Source organism: Bidens hawaiensis, unplaced genomic scaffold, assembly GCF_021521415.1.
Source record: "Bidens hawaiensis isolate Kalapana, Puna unplaced genomic scaffold, B.hawaiensis_p1.1 tig00018403_1, whole genome shotgun sequence".
Taxonomy (NCBI): domain Eukaryota; kingdom Viridiplantae; phylum Streptophyta; class Magnoliopsida; order Asterales; family Asteraceae; genus Bidens; species Bidens hawaiensis.
Genome location: NW_027492774.1, coordinates 309407 through 334180, shown reverse-complemented (window position 1 = coordinate 334180; position 24774 = coordinate 309407). Strand labels below are relative to the sequence as shown.

Sequence of the window (24774 nt, the reverse complement as noted above, 5' to 3'; positions counted from 1 at the left end):
CTACGCTGTAAAGCACTGAATTATCAACTCATCGATGACATCCTATACAGACGTAACTTTCTTGGCCCACTCTTAAGATGTGTGGACAACCAAGATGCTGACTACCTCCTAAGGGAAGTACACGAAGACATCTGTGGAGTACACGCAGGTCCACGCGCTGTTGTAGCCAAGCTAAACAACGCGATACTTTTGGCCGGGGATGCATACAGATGCGCTGGCATACATCAGAAAGTGCAGGTCTTGTCAGCTCTACGCACCCAACACGCATCGCCCGAAGAATGAACTTGTTCCAGTCACCTCTGCATGGCCATTTCAGAAGTGGGCCATCGATGTGACAGGCCCATTTCCTACAGCAGCAGGAAATGTTCAGTTCCTAGTGGTAGCCATCGACTACTTCACCAAGTGGATAGAAGCAAAACCCTTAGCCCAAACAACCGCGAAACATATCAAAAAATTTATTTGGGAATTTATTATTTGTCGTTTTGGACTTTCACAGAATTTGGTGAGCGATAACGGCACCAACTTTGCTGACAAGAAGCTACAAAAGTGGCTGGAAGAACTTCAAATCACCCACACTTTTACCTCAGTGGCGCACCCGCAGGGTAATGGTGAGGTAGAAAGAGCAAATAAGAGCATCGTCGAAGGCATAAAGAAAAGACTCTTGGAACACAGATCCGGCTGGGTGGACGAGCTTCCGCACGTCCTTTGGGCAAACAGAACGCTGAAAAAGGCCAGTACGGGAGAAACCCCGTTCAGTCTCACTTATGGCACTGAAGCCATGGTCCCGGTCGAAATTGGTTTACCCTCACCAAGGGTCTTGATTCAGCCAGAAGACAATGATGCGGAAAGACGGTTAGACCTTATGCTAACCGAGGAACGCAGAGACTTAGCAGCAGTGCGTGAAGAGAACTACAAGCGACAAATGCAAAAGTACTACAACACGCGGGTAAAACTCTGCAACTTCAATATAGGAGACTACATACTGCGTAACAACGAGGCTTCGAACCAACAACGCCCAGGAAAACTGGCCCCGGTCTGGGAAGGGCCATACATTATCAAAGAAGTTCTGGGAAAGGGCGCGTACCGGCTCTAAAGGCTCGATGGCACTCCCATCTCAAGAACATGGAATGGAGCTCAATTACGCAAATGTTATATGTAGATCAATTCCAAACTTGTAAAGAAAAGGCCTAGGGCCACTTCTAATGGAAATGATTCTCCTTTCACAATGTGTTGATAGCTTTACCTTTATACTTATGAACTTCCCACACTGATGTGCCGATATTCACCGCATAAATATGGGAAGAAGTAAGTCGTTACGTGTGGAAGGCGGCAAAACCCGCATAAACACAAAACGGTAAAAATTTCAAAAGGAAAACCTACACGCAGGTCAGATGTAGGCAAAGTTTAGCCATCCTAAGTGCAAGTGACGGTCTTACCCGCACAATCACGAACAAGGAGGCAAAACTTAAACCTATTATCTACCACGTTCAAAGTTTAACTTATTCTAAACACTTAGAAAATTTCAAAGGAAAAGATGAGGAAAACTTCCACGCAGGTCAGATATAAGTAAAGTTAAGCCATCCTACTAAGTGTAAGTGACGGTCTTACCCGCACAATCATGAAAGAGGAAGCGAAACAAACTTATAATTTGCCACGTTAAAAAGTTAACTTATCTAAGTACTAAAGAAATTGCTAAGTTAAATCAAAACATGCGTAAAATAAACAAGGCAAGGAATTAACACAATCTTTATTCCATCAAAATTCAAATATTACAAAGATTGCTGGGTGCATACCCGCATAAAAAAGAAGCTATACAAAAACAAAAATCTACGCTAATGGTGGAAAGGGATCTTCAGGATCAAGCTTCAGGACCACTTCCACTTGGACCCGCACCATCAGAAGAGCGTGGCGGTTCAAGGAAAGCTTTAAGGATAGCTAGCCCATCATCAGCAGCAGCGACTTCGTTTACCTTCTCCACCACCGGATGCGGGAAGGCGGCATACTGATTCACTGCTTGGTCATAAACAGCCTCAGTATCCACATCATACAAAGGGAAGTTGGAAGGCGGGATGCCTTTCTCAACAAACCCTAGACCAAGCAGGAAGCCGGCCTTTTCCCCATCCTCATGAGAAGCGTTGAGGGCTGCGCTCATAGCATCGTCATAAGACGTCTCTGTGAAGACCCGATGCACAACCTACAAAAAAGAAAAAATACAAGTATTAAAACCTTTTCTATTTACAAAGAAAAGCGTAAAGACATTATGAAGTTAAACTTACCTGGGACAACGCTTCTCGAAGAAGCCATTCCTTGGCAACCAGAGCCTCTTGGAGGGCGGCTTGAGCTTGGTTACGGGCGCGTTCGGCTTCACTTTGGTTAAGGTTGGCAAGCAACACTTCTTTAGCCGCAGCCTCTTCAACGCCCTTTAGCTTCCGCTCAGTCTGGTCAAGCACCCCCCTCTGGTCCAGGATCTCTTGAAGCTTCTTCGCGTCTTCCATCGCCAAGGCATCATGAGCCTGTTGGAGCGCCTCTAGTTTAGCTTTAAGTTCCTCATTCTCGAGGCGTAGAGGCTCAGCAACAGCTTCAGCCTTGGTGGCCCTTTCAGTTGCGTTCCTAGCAGTTTCCTTAGCCAGCCGAAGCTATTCGTTAACAGCTTGGGCAGCCTTGGAACGGGCCTCGAGACGGGCCTGAACTTCAACTTCAAGGGCCTTGAACGCATTCTCCTTCTCCGCAGCAGCCGCGGAGAGCCTCCTATTCTCCTCCCGGACAGCCCGCGCCTGAGCTACTTCTTGGATTCGAGCTGCTTTTAACTTGTCGTTTTCACGACAAAGCAGCTCGACGCGCGGCTGCATCCGGGCCAGGAGAACCCGAAGCTCATTGGTTAGCCTACCCTCCTGGTAGCTAGCCATGGCTTCCCCCAACGCACCACTGGGAGCTGCGTGACGAGCCCACTCCACGCATTCCACAGGTGTGCAAAGGGTTGTTCCTCGGCGGATGTTCCATCGTGGAACATACACTTCATTGGAATCCGACACTGCAAAAAAAACAAAAGGCAGTTAGGAAAAGATGATATAAATAAAAAAAAAAAAGAGGCCAAAAGAACCCTACGCACCTGTAGGGTCAACAACAGGCCGATAACCGCCAAACCCATCACCTGAACCCAAGGGAAATCCGTCCAAGAGATTAGGTAGATGGGAAGGAGGCAGAGGTTGGCGAGAAGCCCCATGCATACCTGAAGGATCGGCCGTCGTTGCCGATGACGGAGGAGGCATGGTGAAGGCCGCCACGGTAGTAGAAACCAACGGAGGTGAACTCACTGTAGGTGAACTCACAACCGTGGTCGCCGCTGCGGAGTCCGCGGAAAAAGTAACCGCCGGCTCAGTGAAAGATGCGGTAAATATGGCACTGACAGCCGGCGGTGATGTCATCACAGCTGAAACAGTTGGCTTAACGGAGTGACCAACTGAACCAGCGGAAGCAGGCGCAGGCGCAGCCGCCTGGGTCGTCGCCTCAGGTAGGCTGACCAAGCCTACCGTCATGGGTCCGGAGGTACTCCTCCCCGCTTCACCCCGGAATGCGGTAGCATCCACGCCTGCACAAAGAAGATAAGTATTAATGATGGAATGCTATGAAGTTAAAAATAAAGTTTGTACTTACGGGTTTTCTTGAGCCTGAAAGTGCGGACAGGCGGGGATGAACCCGATGGAGCCGGCCTCTTCACGCCGCTCACCGTTGTCTTTCTGGGCTCTCCGGAGGTGACAGTCGTCGCAGCCTCCGGAGCAGTGGTCTTATCACCACCGGGGTTCCCCGCCACCTCCTCGCTCTCGGTCTCTGAATCAGACCGAGGCACCGGATCGGCAGTGGAGGCCACCTTCGCCTTCCCTTTCCCGCCGGCAGCCTTCTTCTTCCGCACCAACGAAGGACCATCTGCGGATTCCTCATCAGAACACAGGATTAGAGGAATTCCAGCAGAGGTTTCAACATTGAGGGGTCGAGGGTTGAATAACGCCTTACCTGGCCGCCTGGCGCTCAGGATCTCGTGGCCTGGCGGGTAGACCTCCACGAACCAATCCGCCGTCTGTGCAAGGATGGGCAACTCGTTCTCATCTAGAGCACGAGTACCCATCCGAGCGGGACTATCAGCCTCCCGCGGATACAGGAGTGACTGCAAGTCGTTCCCCTCTGAAATAAAAGACAAAACAGTTAGAAGACAAACATATATAAACAAAGAAGACAGAGCATACCGTAAGGGACAGAGTTCAAACCGTATTCAAGGACGATCGGGATCTTTTGCGCATCCGCATCCTTCCACACCCGGCTCATCCCGAGCATCACCATCCCGGACTCCGCAAAGCGGTAAACCGGAGATTGGACTCGGGATATCTTTGAAAACCATTCCGCCTCCTGGTAGTTGGAGGCGTGAAGGCTGGGGAGTGCTTGCCCATTCTTGAACTTCATGGCAAGGGGGATGGCGCGAGCGGAGATAAAAAAGAACTCCCGCTTCCATGAACGAAGACTGCGCTCGGTTGCGCAAATCTTCAAACCCTTGATCCGGGTTATCAGAGTATACCACCCCTGGATGCACCTCCAAGAGTAGAAGGTCATCAGGCGGTCGACGAAGGGCTCAATGCCCAGAATCCGGCACACCCACTCGAAGTGGCGAATCTTCGCGATCGCCATCGGGTGCACCTCGGTCAGGTGTACACCGTGCCTCTCTAGGACACGGTACACAAACTTTGTCAACGGGAACCTAAGATTCCCATAGACAAAGAATGCAGCATATACCCCGATCTTGCCTCTGGGGGCATCATACACCGTCTGATGAGGTTCAGGAAACTCAGGCTCGAGAGACTCGAGCATGAACTTCCTGACGATGTACTGATATAGATCGACAGGCAGAGCACACTGGCACTCGCCAGCAGTACTCTTGTCATCGGTGTACACCCCAGCCTCCTGGGCTGTAGCCTCAAGATCATGAGAAGACATCTTGCAGGTATGTAAAAGAGAACGATTTCAAGAGAATGCTCGACTGAAAAGGTGAGTATTCGCCGGAAATCGTTTTGAAGATGAAGAGAAAAGTGAAAGTGTGGATTACAAAGGACCCTCTCCCCCTTTATATACTAATCGCAATTAATGCGATGAATTTAATGCGGAAGAGAGAGAAATCGCAGGTGCAACGAAACTATGACACGTGGCAAAAAGCAAGCTGGCAACAGCTGTTGAAAGGACGCGTGCCAGTAATTTCGCGGCCACGCGCCCGAAAATTCGCGCCCACGCGCCTGAAAAAGCGCCTGGAATGACCATATACTGTCACGTCGTCATAACTTCCTGCACGTCCTGACACTGTCAGAAGAAACCGTCGGACGACGTTTCAATAGTTTGGACTGTTCTTATCCTTTCACCAACTCTTCGAATTTCAAAATTTCAAAAAGATTCAAAAGCGGGTAAATACCCCTTACCTTGGAAACCAAGTAACTATAAGACATGTGCGAGTAAAGTGTTAAGGCAAAACCCTTCACATACTTAGCACCCGCAGGAAATTGACGCCAGGAATACCTTGGAAGTAACCGTAAGATGAGTGCGGGTACAGTGTCTAGGCAAAACCCTTCACATACTTAGCACTCCGCAGGGAATTCAAACCAAGAAGGATCTTCTGGGCCATGCTTGCGGAAACGGGAATAACATCCCCGCATGGCGGGAACGTCGAGAACTATATTGTTTGAAACTCCAAGATTGAATTGGTGCTTTTAACATAATTGATCACTATGTTGAAAACTACCAAAACCCCATGGAGAATCTACACAAGTGGGACTCAACGCTCCTGACTTGCGAGGAGGTTATAGACCTACCCGCTTCATACCCAAAGATCAAGCAGAAAAGTCGGGAATTTCTGCGTGACATTAGGAAAACCGTGGGAAGAATCCCCACGGAAAACCTTAAAACTAAAAACCCTTTTCAAAACCCCTTGCTAGTCCAAAAGTTCACCTCACTTATTAATAATTCATGAGAAGAACATTGGACTGGGGGGACTTGAAGAGGTAGGTCCCAGCAGAGCCCAGTTGGACCCGCAAGACTCACCTTGAACAGGGACGTCTGCGCAACGACCAACTACTTCCGCAGGACCCACCATGCTCAGAGAAGACCTTACGCGCAGTACGCCAGCTGTACCCGCAGGGAAAGCCTCCCAATGGTGAAGTACCCCGCTTGTTCCCGCAGTTGCGGATACAAGCCATCAGGGAAGGCTACCCGCACTGATAGCAAGGCTACACGCACAAGGCACTAACTCTTGCTACTTCAGTAGTCACCTGAAGGAATGAGCAAGGCGGGAATACTCCCGCCCAGATGAGCCAGTCCGTATGCTTCTGGAAGATCTTTTGTACTATACCTACCAAGGTATGGGCAAAACAGACGATCTGACCAGAGCAGCCCATGAACCAATCACAGGGTGACAGCTCACCGACAACAGTACGAGGAGGAGCACCCTCTAGTACTGTTTGTCACTATTAGCCGCTGCCTACTCACCAACCCTTACTATGGGACGTGCGCAGCCTACAGTTGGTGGAACAGTGCATAGCCGGCAGTAAAGGAACAGTATACAGCCGACCTTGTCACTGTCGGCCGCAGCCTATCCACCAACCAGCATGGCTTGTGCGTAGCCCACTGTTGGTAGAACAGGAATACTATTCAGCCGGCTGTACCTTCTAGGAAACCTACATTCGGCTATAAATACTCCAACACCTTGGAATGGTAAGGACATCATCTGATATCTCATTATCTTATCTCCTCTAGCAATCTCTTAATATACACATATTCAGAGCAATCTAGTCTGATTCTCACGCCGGAGGGTGGTCACAAGGAGGAACCCCCCCTTCTCAGTGACGAGCTTACGGTGTCTGTTTTGCAGGTCACCTGAAGAACAACTTTCTTTGCTGGACCTCATCCTCGTGGGAAACATTACTTAACCCCCAGATTATCCGTAATCTGCCCAGGGTCACTTAGTGTTTCTTCACCGCGTGACCCCACCACGTCTAATAGACTCATTGCTTCTAAGTCTTTGTCGTTTTACAACGACTTCACTCACTTGGTATGTCCCACATTGGCCAAACTTTAACCATTACCTCACCCTTATAAATTATATAAGCTCCAAGTGCCATCAAATATTAAGCATAACTCAAAAACCTTATCAGGAACCATACAATACCATATCATACCATATCATGGATTCGAGTTACTTGGAGCTCCAATTGCCCGGTTTCCGCTTTCATCCAACCAAAGAAGAGTTGCTCGAGTTTTACCTAAAGAATATGGTGTTAAAGAAAAACGCGCATCATGATATCATTGGGTATCTCGACATTTATCGCTACGACCCGTGGGAATTGCCAAGTAAGCTTAACTTCTTTTTGTTTATGCCTTATTACTTATAATGAAAAAAGTGAAAATATATATATAAGTATTAACCTTTTGAATATTTGGATATTATAGAGTTATAGGCGAAAGGGAGTGGTATTTTTTTGTGCCAAGAGATAGAAAGCATGGGAGTGGAGGGAGACCAAACCGAACCACCGAGAATGGTTTTTGGAAAGCAACCGGGTCGGATCGTAAGATATTTGGGTTGTCCGACCCGAAGAAGCATCTCAGGCTCAAGAAGACTTTGGTGTTTTACAAAGGAAGGGCACCAAGAGGAAGTAAAACGGATTGGGTCATGAACGAATATCGTTTACCCGATAGCTATTCATTTGGCAAGGTATTATATCCCGATTAAGACTGAAATATACCCATTTTCATATACAAGTATACATAATATGGATTTTTAAGGGAATTTTTAGTGTAAAACAAAATAAAATTTCTAATTTATCTCATTTGATAATTTACTTATAGTTTCTTAGAAACATTAAAATATATCGTGTTGATATTGTTACTATCATTTTGTTATCAATTAATCTTGTTTTTTCTATATAAAACTGTTGATATGGTATTTTTAAACATGGTTTTGAATAAAACTATCATACTATTGTTTATAAAATGTTATAAAATAATAAAGAAAAGGACATGTTACCTTGTGAATCTTTTAAGGTTACCGGATAGGTGGGCAATCTAAACATTATTATAAGAAAACATGTAATGTCTTGAGATTAGTAAAGAAATTGTATTATTTAAATCAACTAAGAAAGTATATTTAGTGGCGAAGCTTGGACTGAGGCACCAGGGGGCCGAGCTCAAAATGTATACAAAATTTCATAAATGAGGGGGGGCGGGGCTCAAATTTTTGGCCGAAAAAGGCTAAACTTACACTACGTATAAAAATCATGCCACATGGCATCCGAAAACAATGAATGCCATCAGGACTTGTTGCCAATGTTAGACGAGAATTTGAAAGAAGAGTCTCCACCACCACATGTACCATCAGTTGAATCATGTCAAATGGCATCAAAAAACCACGATGCGTTATGTCATGACTTATTTCACATGTTGGATGAAGATGTGAAACAAGAGCCTGATATAGTTATTGATGCGATCAACAATATATGTGACAGTAACAATAACAACATTGTTAATATGGTCACGAGTTTAAAATTGCCCATAGAAACAGAAAGTTTACACGTTCTGCAATTGTCCAAAACAGACTGGACTCAAGACGCCTTTTGGACTCAATTATGTAGTCCATGGTTGTTAGACAATATATTGACTTCTCCTTATGCTAATGTTCTTAATTTCTAGGTTCATAGCAAATATTGACTTAATTGTGGATTATGTATAAACAATAAGTAGAAAATGGAAGGCCAATTTGTGGCTTGACGTTATCTTTCTGTTTGAAGAGGATTGTAATGGTCAATATTAATATGTTATTTCGGAGTTTTAACATTTGTTAGAAAGGTTTTATTGGCAATCAAACATAGGAGCACAAACAAAGAGTTCAGACACGGGAGCACGAACAAGGAATTCAATCTAAATCAAGATCGACTCATTTTGTTTATTATATTTCTCAACACACAATTTGCATAGCTCTAATCATCTATGTATGAGTCAAAGTCCTATAATATCTAGTAATTCAAACAAACTAGATGATCATAATTAAACAAAAGCTACTAAAAGCATTCAAACCATTAATTAATTAAACGTATTTTAATTTCCCGTTCAACTTTTTCTTTTTCTTTTAAAATCGACCCATTACATGATCAACTTATAATGTAGTTTGGTTTGTGTTAAATGTTAATAAAAGAAAATTTGCCTTTCAAAAACTAATAATAATAATCACCTCGTTTAAATCAAGATAAGAACCAACAACATTGATTTATTTTCACAAGAATATGGTGTTCACTACGTGAGTTCGAATTGAACTAGGCTTAACTTGTCCAATAGACTATAGTTTGAGCTCGAAAGTATGTTAATCAACTTAATTCATGTCAATATAGCTCTTATGAGCTGAAATTTAATCTCGAACTCAACTGGACCCAACTTACAACCTAATGTTCCAACTTGTTCAAAACTAAAATTCTTTCGGAGAAAAAATAGTCATTGTCACAACTCGCACTCAAACTCTGACATTATCAGTCTACACGAGTCAAACTCAAAACGTCACATAATTAAACAAGTCCATATAATACTTTACTGCTATAGCATTCAAATCAAATTTTTTATTCTGGGTATTACAATTTCCGACACAAAACGATAATAATCAAGTTTTTTGTCATTAAGCTATGTGTATTTGAGGGACTACAAAAGTAGTCGATTTGTATCATGTGACGCATAGTCAGCAAATAAAAGTCTTTGTTTTAGTGGTGTAATAGTGTTGTAGTCCCATATATATGTATATATATCTCACACACACATACTATTATAATAATAATAATAAACCAATACATTTGGGCGACAACAACACATCCCCCTTCGCCCATTTGTAACTCGGGGGCGGTGTTCCTCTAAGATATTGCCCAATTATCGTCCACTACACGTAACCTTACGCTTTTAACCGGTTCCGCTCGGGGTAACGTGTAAAGTTAGGTTTTCTCACCAATCCACCATTTCTTGGCGGCTCAAACAATATTCCAAATTCCAAACTTGCGGTTTTTGCCAAGCTTCCCGATGAATCTTCAAATTGGCTGCTAATCAGAATCAATTTGGATATTGGTTAATAGAATAGAGAAGATGTCGTTGAGGATAAAGACGGTGGTGGATAAGTTCGTGGAGGAGTTGAAGGAAGCGTTGGACGCAGACATACAAGACAGAATAATGAAGGAGAGAGAGATGCAGAGTTACATTGAAGAGCGTGAGCGAGAAGTCGCTGAACGTGAAGCCGCCTGGAAAGCTGAACTGTCTCGTCGTGAGGTTCGATTGCGTTATTAAATTATTGTTAATACGTAAACCCTAGGTACTTGAATTTGTAATCATTTTGTTTCATATTGAATAGATTTGGTAAATTAGGCCTTTTATTTGAAACATTTCCAATTCCTCAGTATTTGTTCATAGATGATTGATTATACTCGACTTGTGAGAGTGCACCAGAAGATCATGTAGGAATAGAATGATACATTTTGCCCTAATGTGTTTCTGTGCTAAGAGTTGAACTTGAGGTAGGAGATAGGGGACACGAAGTGTGCAAACAAGTCGAGCTCAAGCTCGAATAGGCTCACGTTCTTGAGCTCGGCTCGATTCGAGCTGTTTTTTTAAAACTTGAGCTTGGGTTGTGAATCGTATTTTCAACATCGAGCTTGGCTCGTTTATTCTTTCTTAATTAGTTTATATACATTTTAATTATTTTTGTATATTTTGAGAAAAACCTAAACGTGTCTAAGCTGGATGGAACTCGTGTGCAATAGCTTAGATGAAATAATGCTCAGCTCGGATTGGGCTCGGCATGTTTATAATAGTTATTTGTTAATTACTTTATATAAATTTTTATCATATGTATGTATAATTGTATATATATTTTGAGAAAACTCTGTGCAGTTTGAAATTAATACATAAAATTCCAAAAGAGTTAAAAACATCAAAATACACAAGGCTCATTCAGGCTTAACAAACCTAAATGATCTTTCATACGAGACTCGAGCTCAGGCTCGACAATTAAACGAGCATTTATTTGAAGCTTGGGCTCGATAAGGCTTTGCTAGAGTTCGTGTGCACTGCAGTAGCTTAAATAAGCCAAAACTTGGCTCAGGCTAGGCTAGGCTAGGCTAGGCAATGCAGTGTGAATTAATACATAGAAGTCAAGAGTTAAAAATTAAAAAATACACAAGGCATAAACAATAAACAATCTTCCCTTACATGGCTCGAGCTCAGGCCCAGCGGCGGCTTGTTTCGAAATTTTTATCAATCTGGTCTCAAGTAGCTTGTGAGCGGCTCTGCTCATTTGCAACCCAAGGGGACACTTTTTACAAAATTAGTCTTGATTGATGGTCATATGAAACACTTTAATACATAATAATTTTTCATATGTAAAATATATTAATTAAATTTATAAAATTAATGTGCTAGTATAGTCTCGCAAGCCTAGTTAAGCTCGATACTTGAAACTTGCGCTCGTTTATTCAACCAGCTTTAGTGCAGGCTCGGTCTTGTTTTATCTGATTTTTCTGGTTGGTTCTCGGGCTTGTTTAATCTGAAATCTAGTGGTGTATTTGTGTTCAGGCAGAAATTGCAAGACAAGAAGCAAGATTGAAGATGGAGAGAGAAAACCTTGAAAAAGAGAAGAGTGTTCTTATGGGGACAGCATCAAGCCAAGATAATCAAGATGGTGCTCTTGAAATTACTGTAAGTGGTGAGAAGTACCGATGTCTCAGGTTCTCCAAAGCCAAAAAGTGAGGTACTCACACATTAATTAAATGAATTCTTCTTTGTCGGGTTATTCGCTATGTAAATCTTCAAATATGATTGTTTTTCAACCCGTGCATCAAATTTGTTATGGCGGTTTCTTTATTGAATCCTTTGTGCTATTTGGCAGGGGTGTTAAATAGGTTGTGTTTTCCGGCCAAACCTCTTGATTTTATACAAGTATTTGCAGGTTGACACGGACACAATCTGTTTAACTTGATTTTTATATTTAAACACTAGAAAGTTATAATGTCATTAAAATTGTAAAGTTGTATAAAACATTATGTTAAAATTAAATAATTTGATAGAATACCTGCTAACCTGCAAGCACTCGACCAGAAACTGCTCAAATCTATTCAAACTAAACCCAATTTTGTGAATTTTGTTAGGTTGTTTTTTCGTACTAGAAATTAATACCTCTAATGTACGAAAAAGTTCTAATAGATTGTTAATTTTCTGAGCTGGAGATTTGTAATGATGTTAACTTTCATAACTTACTGGCGACGTCTTACAAGCATATTATTGTGAAAACCACGAATATTTCTTCAATGTTACAACTTGTTAATATTATTTACTTTAGAAAACACAATTTTGTGACCATCATGACCTGTGAGGTCAAACCTCAAATGTGAATTCACTAAATTAAAAGTTTTGTAATTGTGAATCTGTTGTAACTTGTAAGTTGTAACAATTCCAGCCAGTTTTGTAAATGATTTGTAAGAAGGTTATCTTATGCAAGATTTTAATTAAGGTTATTAGTATGAAATGATTTGTTGAGAGGATTTGGCCGAAAACAAGTTGTAAAAATATTCATCATCTCACTTTGGCACGTGGATGGCCGGATAAAATAATTACAGAAGAGATTAACTATAAAAGATCATTGGCCTATCTATCTTTTTTGGATTAATAGACAACTCACAATCAAGAACACGATAATTAAAAAGAAAATGTTTCCGGTAATCATGACGGGTATCCTTACACCACACCTGTTTCTATTTTCATCTCTGGTCCCATACCCAAATACTCGTCCCATAGAGTTTCTTGTTTTAGGACAAAGAGAGAGAATGAAAAAGTGAACCCATGAATTGGCATGTTCGTTTGAACAAAGATAATATTCATGAAACAACAATGTAAAGGTTTAGAATACAATGCATATGAATTTGCCTTTCATTTATTCCCCTTTTGTTCAAGTTGGTCACTATGCGTTTCATCGGTGATCAACCTAAGGGTTGGCGTAGTCCATGGGACCATACAGTTCAAAGAGGTCCACCCAAAACCCATTTTTCCTTCGTGGGTTCCAACCCATGTCTTTGCATAGTTGATCATTGTACCATATATCCAAACCAGTTATGCATGACCGCTGATGGTACTCATCTGACGATTTCTTCATGTAATCATCCCAGTTTGCAATATCTTTCTCCATATCTTTGACGCTCGGTATTTTAACTTTGCCATCAAGAAGCTCTGCTAGCCATCTGCACCTTATTTCTGATGTGAACAGGTTTGAAATGCTCTCCGAGTATCCGATTATCGCTAGTTGTGGTATTCTTGGGTGAATGCATTATCTGGTACAATTTGTTAAAACTGTTATTTGTGTTTGTAAATCTATGCAATTAATTTACAATTACGCGTTTTTTTGGGGTTCAGTCTTGGGTTATTGGTTAGTGCTATTCAAAATAACGAATTTTATTCGAGAGATAGCAACTTCATTTATATGAAATTTTGTTTTTTTATAAAAAATTGTCATTGAGCGGATAATTTAGTTTTCAGTAATAATAATGAATATCGAACGAAATTTTTGTTTTGTTTTTGTCCATATGTTTTGATATATATTTTATTGAAAACCGAGTTGTATCGTAAATTCTAAATAGTTGTATCAACAAACACGTTTAATTTGGTTACAACTTCGTTTTCAAAGAACCTCTTTTTTTAAAAGTAAAATATAAAATCATGGGATCCAATTGTTAGTATTACCAACCTGTAGAGGGGAACTCTAGAATCTGGTGAAGCTGCAATGAGTTCACCAAAATCTTGCGATATGAAAAGGTTTTTAAGCTTCTGAATCCCTCCAAATCCGGTCGCTAATATCACAATATCTGCTTCTACGGGTTTGTTCTCTCCGTCGATCATGATACCATCGTTGTAAAAGCTGAAACTAGGTGATCTCTTTGGTAAAATACTTCCTGCTTCAACTTGTTTGAAGAAGTCCTCAGGCAATGCAGCGAGTAAACACAAACGTAAATCTTTTGAGAAGTCTAGCTCCGGTACCATGTTATATTTAGCAAGCGGAAGCTTCCTTTTGATGTCAGCTTCCACGAGTTTTGAAACCGCCCATCTCTGTTACAGATCAAAAGTTGTTTAGCAATTTAATTTATTTCATTTATTTAGTTTAGTCATTGAAATGGTGAGTGAAACCCTTATGCCCCATATTAGAAAAAGTTTTGCCTATGTGACAGTGACGTGGCGGAGCGTTATGCATCCACCTGATTTTTAGTACTGGTACCCGTGGATAACATGTTACTTACCAAAGGTGATAAAACTGTGGCCAACAGAGCTAGTAGAAAACCTTCACCGGGCTTATGAACCATAAGCTCGGAGAAACGATTGAGGTACAAATACGATAATGGAATTCCCCACGGAGTGAAATCCGGAACCTTCCATCGGTCATTCCGATACACAACCATACATGGATGCTCCGTTCCTGATATTATTAATAACCGGTTTCATCAAAGCCATATATAGTTTGTGCAAATAAGTAAACAAATCATATATAACCATTAATTGATGAACACTCCATTGCAATATCAAGCCCTTGTTTCGAAAACCCGACAACCACGACTCGCTTCCCCTTAACAAATTCTTCAGCTATTTCATGATCCATAGCAGAGTATTCCATGGAATGGATCACTTTGCCACGGAACACTTCGGGGCCCGTGCCTGGAGCACACTCGGGTATGTTTGGAACATCTTTGAATCTTCCAACACACAAAATAACAAAATCTGCTTCATATACCTGTTTTAGTGTAATTTGTCATCAAATGATTAGTTTTGATCACTACAAGCGACAGATATCGCCTTTGGTGGTTTTTCTAAGGTTAAAAACTTTTCTTAGGACACGAAATTCACGGGTTTTGGTTAGTTTCAGGCCGGGAGCTAAAACACTTAGCTAAACATGTCTGGTTTAACTTTGCGGTTACACGGGTTGTCAAACTATTTATTTTTTTGAAAAAAAAAATGTTTTTTAAGTCATAAATTGAACCAATTAGCTGATTATACCAAGATAAACAAATTAATGTCTCATACGAAACGAAGTTCACGGGTTTGGGTTTAGTTAAAGCTGAGCCGGGTCAATTTCAGGTCGGGCCAGCATAGTTTTTTTGGCTAAATAGGTAAGAATCAAGCTGACCTAGCCGTTTGTGGTTGGCCCGTTAAACCAATTATTTATTAGAAAAAAATTTATTAATGTCAAAAAAAAATGAACCAATTAGCTATTTTATACCAAAAGTAAAAAAAGGAAATTAATGTACATTGTTTATAGTTTAAATGTAACACTTTTATACCAAAATGTATATTGTAACTTTTAGAGTATTAATATGCAAAATAATAATAAAAAAACCAAGAGTTAAACGGATCCTGTTCTATTAATCCGGTGAATACTTGTGTCTGCTCAGGCTCATATGTCTGACACGATTTTTACGTTTGTATCGTGTTCGACCCGTCGAAATGGCATAGAAAAACAATTTATTGACATACATACCTTTGTTGAAAGTGGATCATTTTGACTGTTTTCCACCATGACTTTCCATTTACCATCAAGACCGGTTCCACGTATTCCGTTCCAGTCGGGCCACGACGAGGACCCTTGGTACTCGATTCCCGTTACATTGCAACGAAATTGAATATGTTTAAGCAAGTCAAAATGACTAGCATATGTTTTAAGGTATCCTAAAAGTTCACTTTGTGTAGGGAAATCATTTGTCACCGAAGATGGCCACGGAAAGTCTGCAAACCGATACACCTCTCTAAACGTTTGCAGCCGTGTGGTTCGTATGGTTTTCGCCCATACGCCACCAACATCGGCCTGTGACTCGAACACAATCGGGTTCAGACCTTTGGCTAGACAGTATTTGCATGCTACAAGACCACTGATCCCAGCTCCAATGATCACCACTTGTTTCTGATCCATGTGGTAATTATTAAAAGATTGAGGTTTTTGGTGTTTGATGATTGTTGGGTGATGCAATTCAGGGCTTATGGATTGTTTTAACTTTTAAGAATGGGCAGCTAGGAACAAAACAAAAACATGTTTATATAAATATTTGATAAGATTTCATGTGTCCAACTGAATTGTTTTGTTTGTCTTTTACCAATTATTAAACTGTACTTTATTTTTTTCGATAATTTTGTAAATAATTAAAGTATTAATACTTTACCAAAATATATTTTTTCAATTATTAAAGGACAATGACTTTTTTGTGTGTCGTTATCCTACTCTGACCAGACTATATTATCTTAATCGGGCCAACATTGGCTTCAAAGTTTGGCTTGAACGTCCCCCAGGAAACTATACCGCCCGGCTACCACTTGACAGTCGTTGTGTCACCACAATATCATAACTCTCCAGTGTAACACACAGTGGAACGAAAATCTGCATGGGCTCGGGATTCGAACTGACAGCCTCGCAAGACCTAGATCAAAGCTTTCATTGTCATAATCCACCAAAAGTGACACAAGTGGGGATCCACTGGAAAACCCAAGTCTCGTACCACTAGGCCACAAGGTTGGATTTTTTCAATTATTTACCAGACTTGTTGAAAACAAACTTCACCAAATTTGTTGGTTTTCGGTTCTGTTCGGTTAATAACTAAAATCAGATTTTGGCTTAATTTTTTACTACAAAAATATGAAATGGATGCATAAATACATGAAATGAAGGCTTTAATACATAAAGTGAAGATGTAAATACACGAAATATAGAGATATAAATAATGAAATGGTAGTAGCAAATATGAGATGAAGGTAAAAGCTAAAAATATATGGAAATATGAATGGTTCGGTTCGTTTAACCAAGGATACAAAAAAGTTATTTTTGGTTAACCGTGGTAAAAAGAAGTATTAACCAATTTCTAGTTAATTCTAGGTTCCTATATTCCTTACCCCCCATCTAATGGTCACAAATTTTAAAGTATGGTGCGCGGCGTCCCACCCATTATCGCCACTCAAACTTGGGAAATGGAGGAAGGCGACGACATGGTGTTCACCGCCTACTATGGACGCCACCTCAGCTCCCGCTTCTCTCCCCATGAGTAATAACACTTATCTTACAAAAACTTTACCAAACTTTAAGGTGGTTTATATTTAAAGCATGATGATGATGTAACCTTGGACTTGATGTTTGATAAGTATATTTACCAAATTATTGAATCTGAATTATCTTTAAGCGGAAAAAAAACAAAACCCGAAAACGTTGAGGTTTTTAAACAACATAAATTTAGACATTTTGGCAGCAATATAAAGTTGACAATTCCTGAATATGTCGATGCATAGCTACATAATTGTCACTTTCAGCTCCTAACTTATTTAAAACCAGAATGACATGAACAGCCGACCATGTCCTAAATGCAACTGCAACATCCACATCTTTAGTCTTTTACTTTACCCCAATAATAATATGTTATTGGTGTCAAGTTAATAAATTGGGACGACCCACGTGGCTAAATGACATAAAAAAGTTATACCCACCAAAACAGGTGATAAATATGATAGTGACATAAATTATGTTTTTTTTCTTTTTGAACGTGGAATATAATTTTATTATATAGAAAACCAAACATCATATCATATCACAGGAGCTACAGGCATAAATTATGAATATTAATTTATATATTTTGATAAAGCAGGTAAGTTAAAATGCATAAACTAACAAAATATAAGAAGCTAACACGTTAAAAACGGTTAGGGAAGTTTTACACAGTGACGGATGAGTTTGGAGAGTCAAAATTAATACGGACGATTGACATCCCGTCTCAGAAAGGCTCACTTGGGTTTTTGAGGTAGTTCCAAACATTTTTAAAGGGAAAAAAACGGTTGGGGCAATTCCAACTGTACCATATATGTGTATCAAATTAAGTCAAAGATACATGTAGACAACACAAACCATATATATGTATAGTTATTGCTTTAAATTGATTTACGGCCGTGTATTATAAGTTTTTCTAAACAGAATCAAAGCTATTATAAGTTTTTCTAAACAGAATCAAAGCGAGCATACAACACAAAAGGTTTGGTTGACCCGATCAATCATTTCCGAAAAGTGACCTCATAAATAAAATTTGCATAATAAACTGATCATCACTAGTTTCTTAATACTAGAAACCGACTATAAACCATAACCGTTTAAATAAGAAAAAACAGAAACGCTTATTCGCACCTAACGAAACAAAACTTAACGAGCACAAACATTTGATGTAACATTATACATAAACCATATCAAAATGATTGGGTTCGTCCTGATAACAGATTTACATACAGGTCCGTCCTTCGTTTAATTAGTCGTGTGCTTAAAAACAACTCATACCTCCGTAATAATAATGGAAATGCCAACCACGCTCACTCTCCGCCATTGTTAAGTCAACATTGGCCCTTCTTATGTGTACAACTTCAAAACACCCCCTTCCTTTTCACCTAAAACTATATAAATTAATTATTTAATTAATAATAGAATGGTTTTATGTTATCAAAAGTCAACTTAGGTCAAACTGAAAGTGTGAATACTCACCTGCATAAAGATTAGAAATCAGAATCATCTCCAAAACTACCAAACCTACCACCACCAGACCGACCTGAACCTGAACCCGAACGCTGGCTGCCAAAACCACCTGATCGGCCTCCACCAAAACCACTGGAACGTTCAGAACCAAAATCCCCAAATCCACTGCGACGGCTAGACCGACTCGAATCTTCACCAAAGCCACCACTAGACCGTCCAAACCCACCACCACCTGATCCCCCATAACTAGATCTACCAAACCCACCGCCACCGCCACCGCCACCTGATCCACCATAACTAGATCTACCAAACCCACCACCACCACCGCGAGATGAACCAAACCCACTGTTTCGACCACCGAACCCTGAATCACCGCTGAATCTACCTCCAAAACCAGACCCACCACCCAGTTCAATTCTGGATGAAGCATCAACAGCAATTGGAGAAAGCTTAAATAAAAAAAAACTAGTCAGAAACTAGAGCCCAACACTTCATGTACTTCAATCAGCAAAAATAACTATATCATCATTTATCCATTGATAAAATGCAATTCGATAAAACATGTTCCAAGTGGTAGACATTCATTTTCATCAGTATTAACATAAAAAGATACAAGAAAGCATTTACTTGCTGTGAGGAGAATTAACAGCATATACACATATAGATACTGCAAAAACATCTATAAACTAATGCAGTTGAGAGTTGATACCGAAAAGATTTGTACCTTCGAATGTTTATCGATAAATGAATCACATTCAAATTTATCAGAATACTTATCCATTTAGGGTATTTTCATTGTTCACTGTGTTTGTGAACATTTATTTGACATGGTTTTCAAATTTATCTTATACACTTGGTTCATAATAATATACTTTTATAAGCATGTCTTCAACAAATGACAATGTGTTTCTAGAATATTATTTGTTTATATCAATAGACTCTTGAAGAATTCTCAGAAGTCTATTATATAATAAAGTTAGAACATTATCATCACATTGGAACTAGAAAAATTGTTAACATAACATGATTCAATTAATCAAGTATAAACCTGTTGAGGTTTTAACTGTATATATAAGCGACAAGAAAAATGTTATCATATTTACCTCTTTAAATTTGCATCCTACTTCACGCTCATATGATTTAACATCTCTCCACTGCTGTGAAGAATACATTAATATTGCACTTCCTTTCTTGCCAGCACGACCAGTACGCCCGGACCGATGAACAAATATTTCTGATGAGTTAGGTAGTTCGTAATGTATCACCTAACCACAATAGTAAAATAAACAAATTATTATAATCGTCAACTTAGAAAAAGTTTCGTTTATGTTACCTGTATTCAATACACAATAAGGCAATCTCATATATACCCTTAAAAATTTACTTGATATTATATTTACACGATTAAAAGAAGTGTTTATGAAACCCAAAAAACTGATCCGTAACCAAAATAACTAAAACCAAACACAAACTGACAGTTTGGTTTTACGTCTTCGTAAAACCCAAATTTCCGGTTAGGTTACGGTTTTACATGTAATAAAAACAAAAAAAAAACAAATTCGAATCGAAAATAATTTAATAGATAGTGCATCTCACATAGTTTTATCAAAAATTCATACTAATCAATTGATCATTATTAAAAACGACATAGGCCAAAATTTATTATTTTAGGCCATTTTTTATTTATTTATTTAGTTTTTGCTGAAAAAGTTAAATGCTAACAGTAAAACTGAAACAAAAAACGAAACCAAACCAAAACTCAAACCGAGAAACTCCCAACACCAACTAGTTTCCAAAAACTCAACTGAATTTTCAGTTTTTGGTTTGCTTTGAGCCCTAAACCAACCCATGCAAACCCCTACTTAAAATGTCATACTCATTTTATTAAACACAACTTATAATATGACCAATATATCCTTCTCTCTCTCTCTCTCCTTACACTCCAAAATAATCATATCCTAATGCAAGATTTACAAAGAAGTATAAAAAACATAAATTGAAAAATGGGTATATAATTATATTTGATATAATGATTTTATGTTGCCTAAATATGATACTGAAAATCAACCCAAACAAAACAAGCAGAAATTGTACCAGATCAACATTAGGAACATCAAGCCCACGAGCCGCAACATCAGTGGCTACTAAAACATTGAACCGACCATCTCTGAATCCCGAAAGAGTTCTCTCCCTTTGGTTTTGTGAAATGTCTCCGTGCAATGCTTCACATCTGAAACTCTTCTGCAACGCGTATGATAAACGATCAGCATCACGCTTTGTTTGTGTGAAAACTATGCATTTCCCACCATTCGCATGTTCCTGAAACAACACAATTAATATTAAAAAGTAAATACCAAAAACATTCTATTATTGTGTTGATAGCTTCTTAAATCATACTGTTATTAGCGGTCCGATAATTGATGGTCTCTCACGCATTTCTGATGAAATGGAATAAAGTGTGATTCCATCCGCCAGTTTTTGGTCTGAATCACCGACCTACAATACAAGTTTTGAGTCAGTATGTACTTATTATAACAAAGAACTTAAGATGTGTCATACGTGCAATCACTCTCAAAAACAAACTTAACTATTAAGCCTGCAAATGAACCGAACGTTCAGTAAACCGTTTTGCGAGAAGTTCATTATGTTCGTTTGTTTGATTAAGCAAACGAATATGAATGCAACTTTGGTTTATTTTATAAAACAAGCGGACATGAACATAATTTTTTGTTCATTTAACTAAAAACCAATGTTGTAAAAGTCGCTAGGCGGTCCCTAGGCGGCCGACCCCCTTGGAGGGAGTACTCGGAGTACTCGGGGAGTACTCGGAGAGTACTCGGACATGATAAATATAAAGAAAATTAGATTTTGGGTAATATATATATTTCAAAATAAATGAATATCAATATAAATAAGAGAAATACATTTTTAAACACTAAATTATTCTAAAAAATGTTAATCATTAATTAAAAATAATGATATTGGTTCTTTAATATTATAGAAATACGAATTATGTTGTATTTTTTAAGTCAAAATAGACCCAAGTTAACCGACTACATGTGATTCAGGCTAATGTTGACCACCTTTGACCAATTTTTAGTAAATAGGCGGAGTTAAAGAAACTCCCCTCGGCACCATACCTTGTAGTGAGTACTCGGAGAGTACTCGGCCTTGTAGACCTACTTTTACAACATTGCTAAAAACACACACAAAAACACAGTTTTTGTTAGTTTAACTAAACGCACAAATATGAACAAATGTCTTGTTCGTTCATTTATCTATGTCTGTTCATGTTTGTTCGTTTATGGTTTGATCATTTATGTCTGTTAATCTACATTCATTAAGAGTATTAATTATGAAACGAACATAAAAAATCACACAACACACTTATTTTATAACGAACAAGAAAATCCGCTCGTTTTAAGTGTCTATGCTCGTTCATGCAATAAAGTTAAATGAACAAACAAAAAGAGCCCCGCTTGGTTCGTTTGAAGGCTTATTAACCACCATAACAAAAAGAAAGCTATACTCACAAGATCAATAGTTAAAGGCGACTTTAAATACTTGTGGGTAAGTTTAACAATCCAACTCGGCATAGTTGCAGAAAACATCATCGTCTGGCGCTGTTTTGGCAGATATTCCAAAATTGTTTCAACATCTTCAGCAAAACCAACATTAAGCATCTGATCCGCTTCATCAAGAACAGCAAACTTAACTTCCGATAGATTCAACGCACCCCGTTTGAGCAGATCAATAACACGACCAGGGGTACCCACAATGACATCAACACCACGATCAAGAGTGCTCATCTGACGTTGAATCGGTGAACCACCATACACACATAAAGTGTCCAAATTGGGTGCAGATTCATAGAACTCCTTTTCAACTTGGCGAGCAAGTTCTCTTGTTGGAGCCATAACAATGGCTAATGGATTCCTCCCTCTTCTGTCATATTTAACCAATATGTGAGTAATTTGTTGACTTTAGAAAGACTTGACAGAGAACATAAGTATTATTCAACTATATACCCGTGTTTCTCATTGTATTGAATGATCTCATCCATAATGGGAATGCCAAAAGCAAGAGTCTTTCCGGTTCCAGTTCTAGCTCGACCAATCATGTCACGCCCCTGCATTGCTGGCTCTAACACAGCTCTCTGAAAACAATACCAAAATTATAAACCAATCGTTCTCTAAATTAAACATTTTTAGCAATACATGCTTAATTTTTATCAAAAAAACATACTTTTGCTTATAATATCATGAATTTTTTAAAACTTATCCCCCACCTCAAACTTCCATCTTCTTAAATCATAATAATTTAGTTATAAATAAGTTTTAGAAAAAACACAAATTCAAACAAAATTCCTAATTATATTCATAAAAATTGTAAATTTATTTTTTATTTTGACTGTATAAAAACCTACATACAAGTAAAGCATATAAACCCTAAATATAACACAAGTAAACCAACAACTTGATTCAAACATTGAACAATTAATGTTGAAATACCTGGAAAAACAAAAAATTCAAACAATTATCCTCCACTTCAAATTATCAGCTTCTCAAATCATAATCTTTTAGTTATACATATTTTTATAAAAATAACACAAATTCAAACAAAATTCCTATTTTTATAAATAAAAATTGTAAATTTATTTATAATTTAACCGTTTAAAAACCTAAGCCCTAGTTATAACACAAGTAAAACAACACTATCCTAATTTTCCAAAAATTATACCCCTCTTTAAACTTTCAGCTTCTCTAATTAGAATACTTTAGTTACACTGTTTTAGAAAAACACAAATTCAAACAAAATTCCTACTAATACTAATAAAAAATGTAAATTTATTTATAATTTTGACTGTTTAGAAACCTATATGCATACAAGCCATAACTATAACACAACTATTTCATTCAAACATTGAACAATTAATGTTGAGATACCTGAATTGGAAATAGCTTTGTGATGCCTTTCTTCGCTAACGCAGTAACAATATCCTGAGAAATCCCAAGCTTAGCGATCTCGAGTCCGTCGGACGAAGCCTTGTCATCGAACGAAGGATCGGCTGCAACCGCGTATCCGGCGGACTGTGTTGCTGCATCGGACGGCCTGATGTTCATCCATCGAGAGCAGTGGAAGCTTCTGAGAAACCTAACATTAAGGTTAGTTGATTGAGATTGTTGGTGAATTGGTGGTGTAGATGGAACAAGGAGGTGGTGGTTGAGTGAGTTGCAGGTGGAAATAGAAGCGAGATGACTGGTGAGTCTTCTGGAAGAAGCTCTGATGAGAGTGTTCATTGTTGATTGCAGATCGACTGTGTGTGGGTGCTGTTGTGTTGTGTAAAACCCTAATTTGGTGAAACGAGGGTTTACGAAATGCGACGACGAAAAAGGGGGTAGTTACTTATTATTATTGGCTCAAATTACACTTTTGCCCTTTCCCACACTCAAATTTATTATATCTAGGATTCACAAGTTAAGTCGAACAGAACGAAAGCTTGGCTCGTTTACAACCGAACCAAACTGAATGGCTTAAATTCGTACCAACCAAAAATCGAATCAAGCATTTTTCGATCGCATATCAAGCGCTTTTCAAACATTTTTGTAACATCCCGAAATTTCAAGATAATATTAATTATATTACTTAATAATAGAGGGAAAGTTTACTCGGGTTATCAGGAAATAAATAAAAGAGTAGGAGTTGGTATGGGTCGGGCTAGTGTCGGGTAATGGACGTTGGTTATGGATTTTGATTAATTGAGATGGGTTAAATGAGAATGGGATTTTTGGGATATAAATACCCCCAAAATCCCAAAATATCTTCATTTTCACCAAACTTCCTAAACACACACATACACACACACCAAGCACACCCACCGCCGCCGCCGGCCGGGCCGAGAAAGAAGGAAGGATCGAGCGAGGTCCGGGTAAGAGGGAAAGATTAGTGGTGATACCAAGATAAACGAGATCCAAACAAGCTCAAAAGTCAGCCGTGCACAACTGAAGAAAGGGATTACGATTAACGGTGAACGTAACCGTGTTCAGGTGAGTTTCTAGCCCCATTCTTTGTTATGTTTTCGGGGCTGTGTGCATACTCAATGTGATAGTTAATACACTTATCCTAAGAGATAAGTGTATGCCTTATGTGGATAATGTGAAATGTATGAATGATTGCTTGATGGTACGTGAACGATC

The 24774-nt window shown here is 39.1% G+C and overlaps 2 protein-coding genes and 2 pseudogenes across 5 annotated transcripts; 2 read left to right on the top strand and 2 right to left on the bottom strand.

Moving 5' to 3' along the window:
- The first annotated feature begins 7147 nt into the window (after positions 1 to 7147).
- Positions 7148 to 8878, top strand: LOC143555876 (NAC domain-containing protein 6 pseudogene; annotated as a pseudogene).
- Positions 8879 to 9981: 1103 nt separating this feature from the next.
- LOC143555869 (uncharacterized) lies at positions 9982 to 12302 on the top strand. Its single transcript, XM_077045342.1, has 2 exons — positions 9982 to 10323; positions 11626 to 12302. The coding sequence occupies exons 1-2, from the start codon at positions 10144 to 10146 to the stop codon at positions 11797 to 11799; spliced, it is 354 nt and encodes a 117-aa protein (XP_076901457.1). The 5' UTR covers positions 9982 to 10143; the 3' UTR covers positions 11800 to 12302.
- A 728-nt stretch (positions 12303 to 13030) lies between these two features.
- Positions 13031 to 16121, bottom strand: LOC143555891 (putative flavin-containing monooxygenase 1; annotated as a pseudogene). Its single transcript, XR_013139277.1, has 5 exons — positions 15566 to 16121; positions 14584 to 14821; positions 14334 to 14509; positions 13787 to 14145; positions 13031 to 13373 (listed from the first exon to the last, which is right to left on the bottom strand). The product of XR_013139277.1 is annotated as a putative flavin-containing monooxygenase 1 (transcript).
- Positions 16122 to 18129: 2008 nt separating this feature from the next.
- LOC143555890 (DEAD-box ATP-dependent RNA helicase 53, mitochondrial-like) lies at positions 18130 to 23976 on the bottom strand. Of its 3 annotated transcripts, XM_077045363.1 has the most exons (9): positions 23524 to 23976; positions 22606 to 22733; positions 22111 to 22522; positions 20975 to 21073; positions 20672 to 20896; positions 19681 to 19842; positions 18885 to 19026; positions 18587 to 18809; positions 18131 to 18492 (listed from the first exon to the last, which is right to left on the bottom strand). In XM_077045363.1, exons 1-8 carry the CDS (start codon positions 23875 to 23877, stop codon positions 18598 to 18600), a joined length of 1734 nt encoding a protein of 577 aa, XP_076901478.1. In that variant the 5' UTR covers positions 23878 to 23976; the 3' UTR covers positions 18131 to 18492; positions 18587 to 18597. The 3 variants fall into 3 exon arrangements, with proteins under 3 accessions (XP_076901476.1, XP_076901478.1, XP_076901477.1); XM_077045361.1 differs by having other exon boundaries at positions 18130 to 18492; positions 18587 to 19026; XM_077045362.1 differs by lacking the exon at positions 18131 to 18492 and having other exon boundaries at positions 18583 to 19026.
- Positions 23977 to 24774: the final 798 nt, after the last annotated feature.

Excerpts from the sequence above, each read along its gene's own strand:
- LOC143555869 (XM_077045342.1), top strand. The coding sequence starts at position 10,144 with ATGTCGTTGAGGATAAAGACGGTGGTGGATAAGTTCGTGGAGGAGTTG. Across the intron at positions 10,324-11,625 it reads CTGAACTGTCTCGTCGTGAG|GCAGAAATTGCAAGACAAGA; the intron begins GTTCGATTGCGT and ends ATTTGTGTTCAG.
- LOC143555890 (XM_077045361.1), bottom strand. The coding sequence starts at position 23,877 with ATGAACACTCTCATCAGAGCTTCTTCCAGAAGACTCACCAGTCATCTC. Across the intron at positions 20,897-20,974 it reads TTATCGGACCGCTAATAACA|GAACATGCGAATGGTGGGAA; the intron begins GTATGATTTAAG and ends GTGTTGTTTCAG. Across the intron at positions 19,027-19,680 it reads TAGGATGCAAATTTAAAGAG|CTTTCTCCAATTGCTGTTGA; the intron begins GTAAATATGATA and ends TTTTTATTTAAG.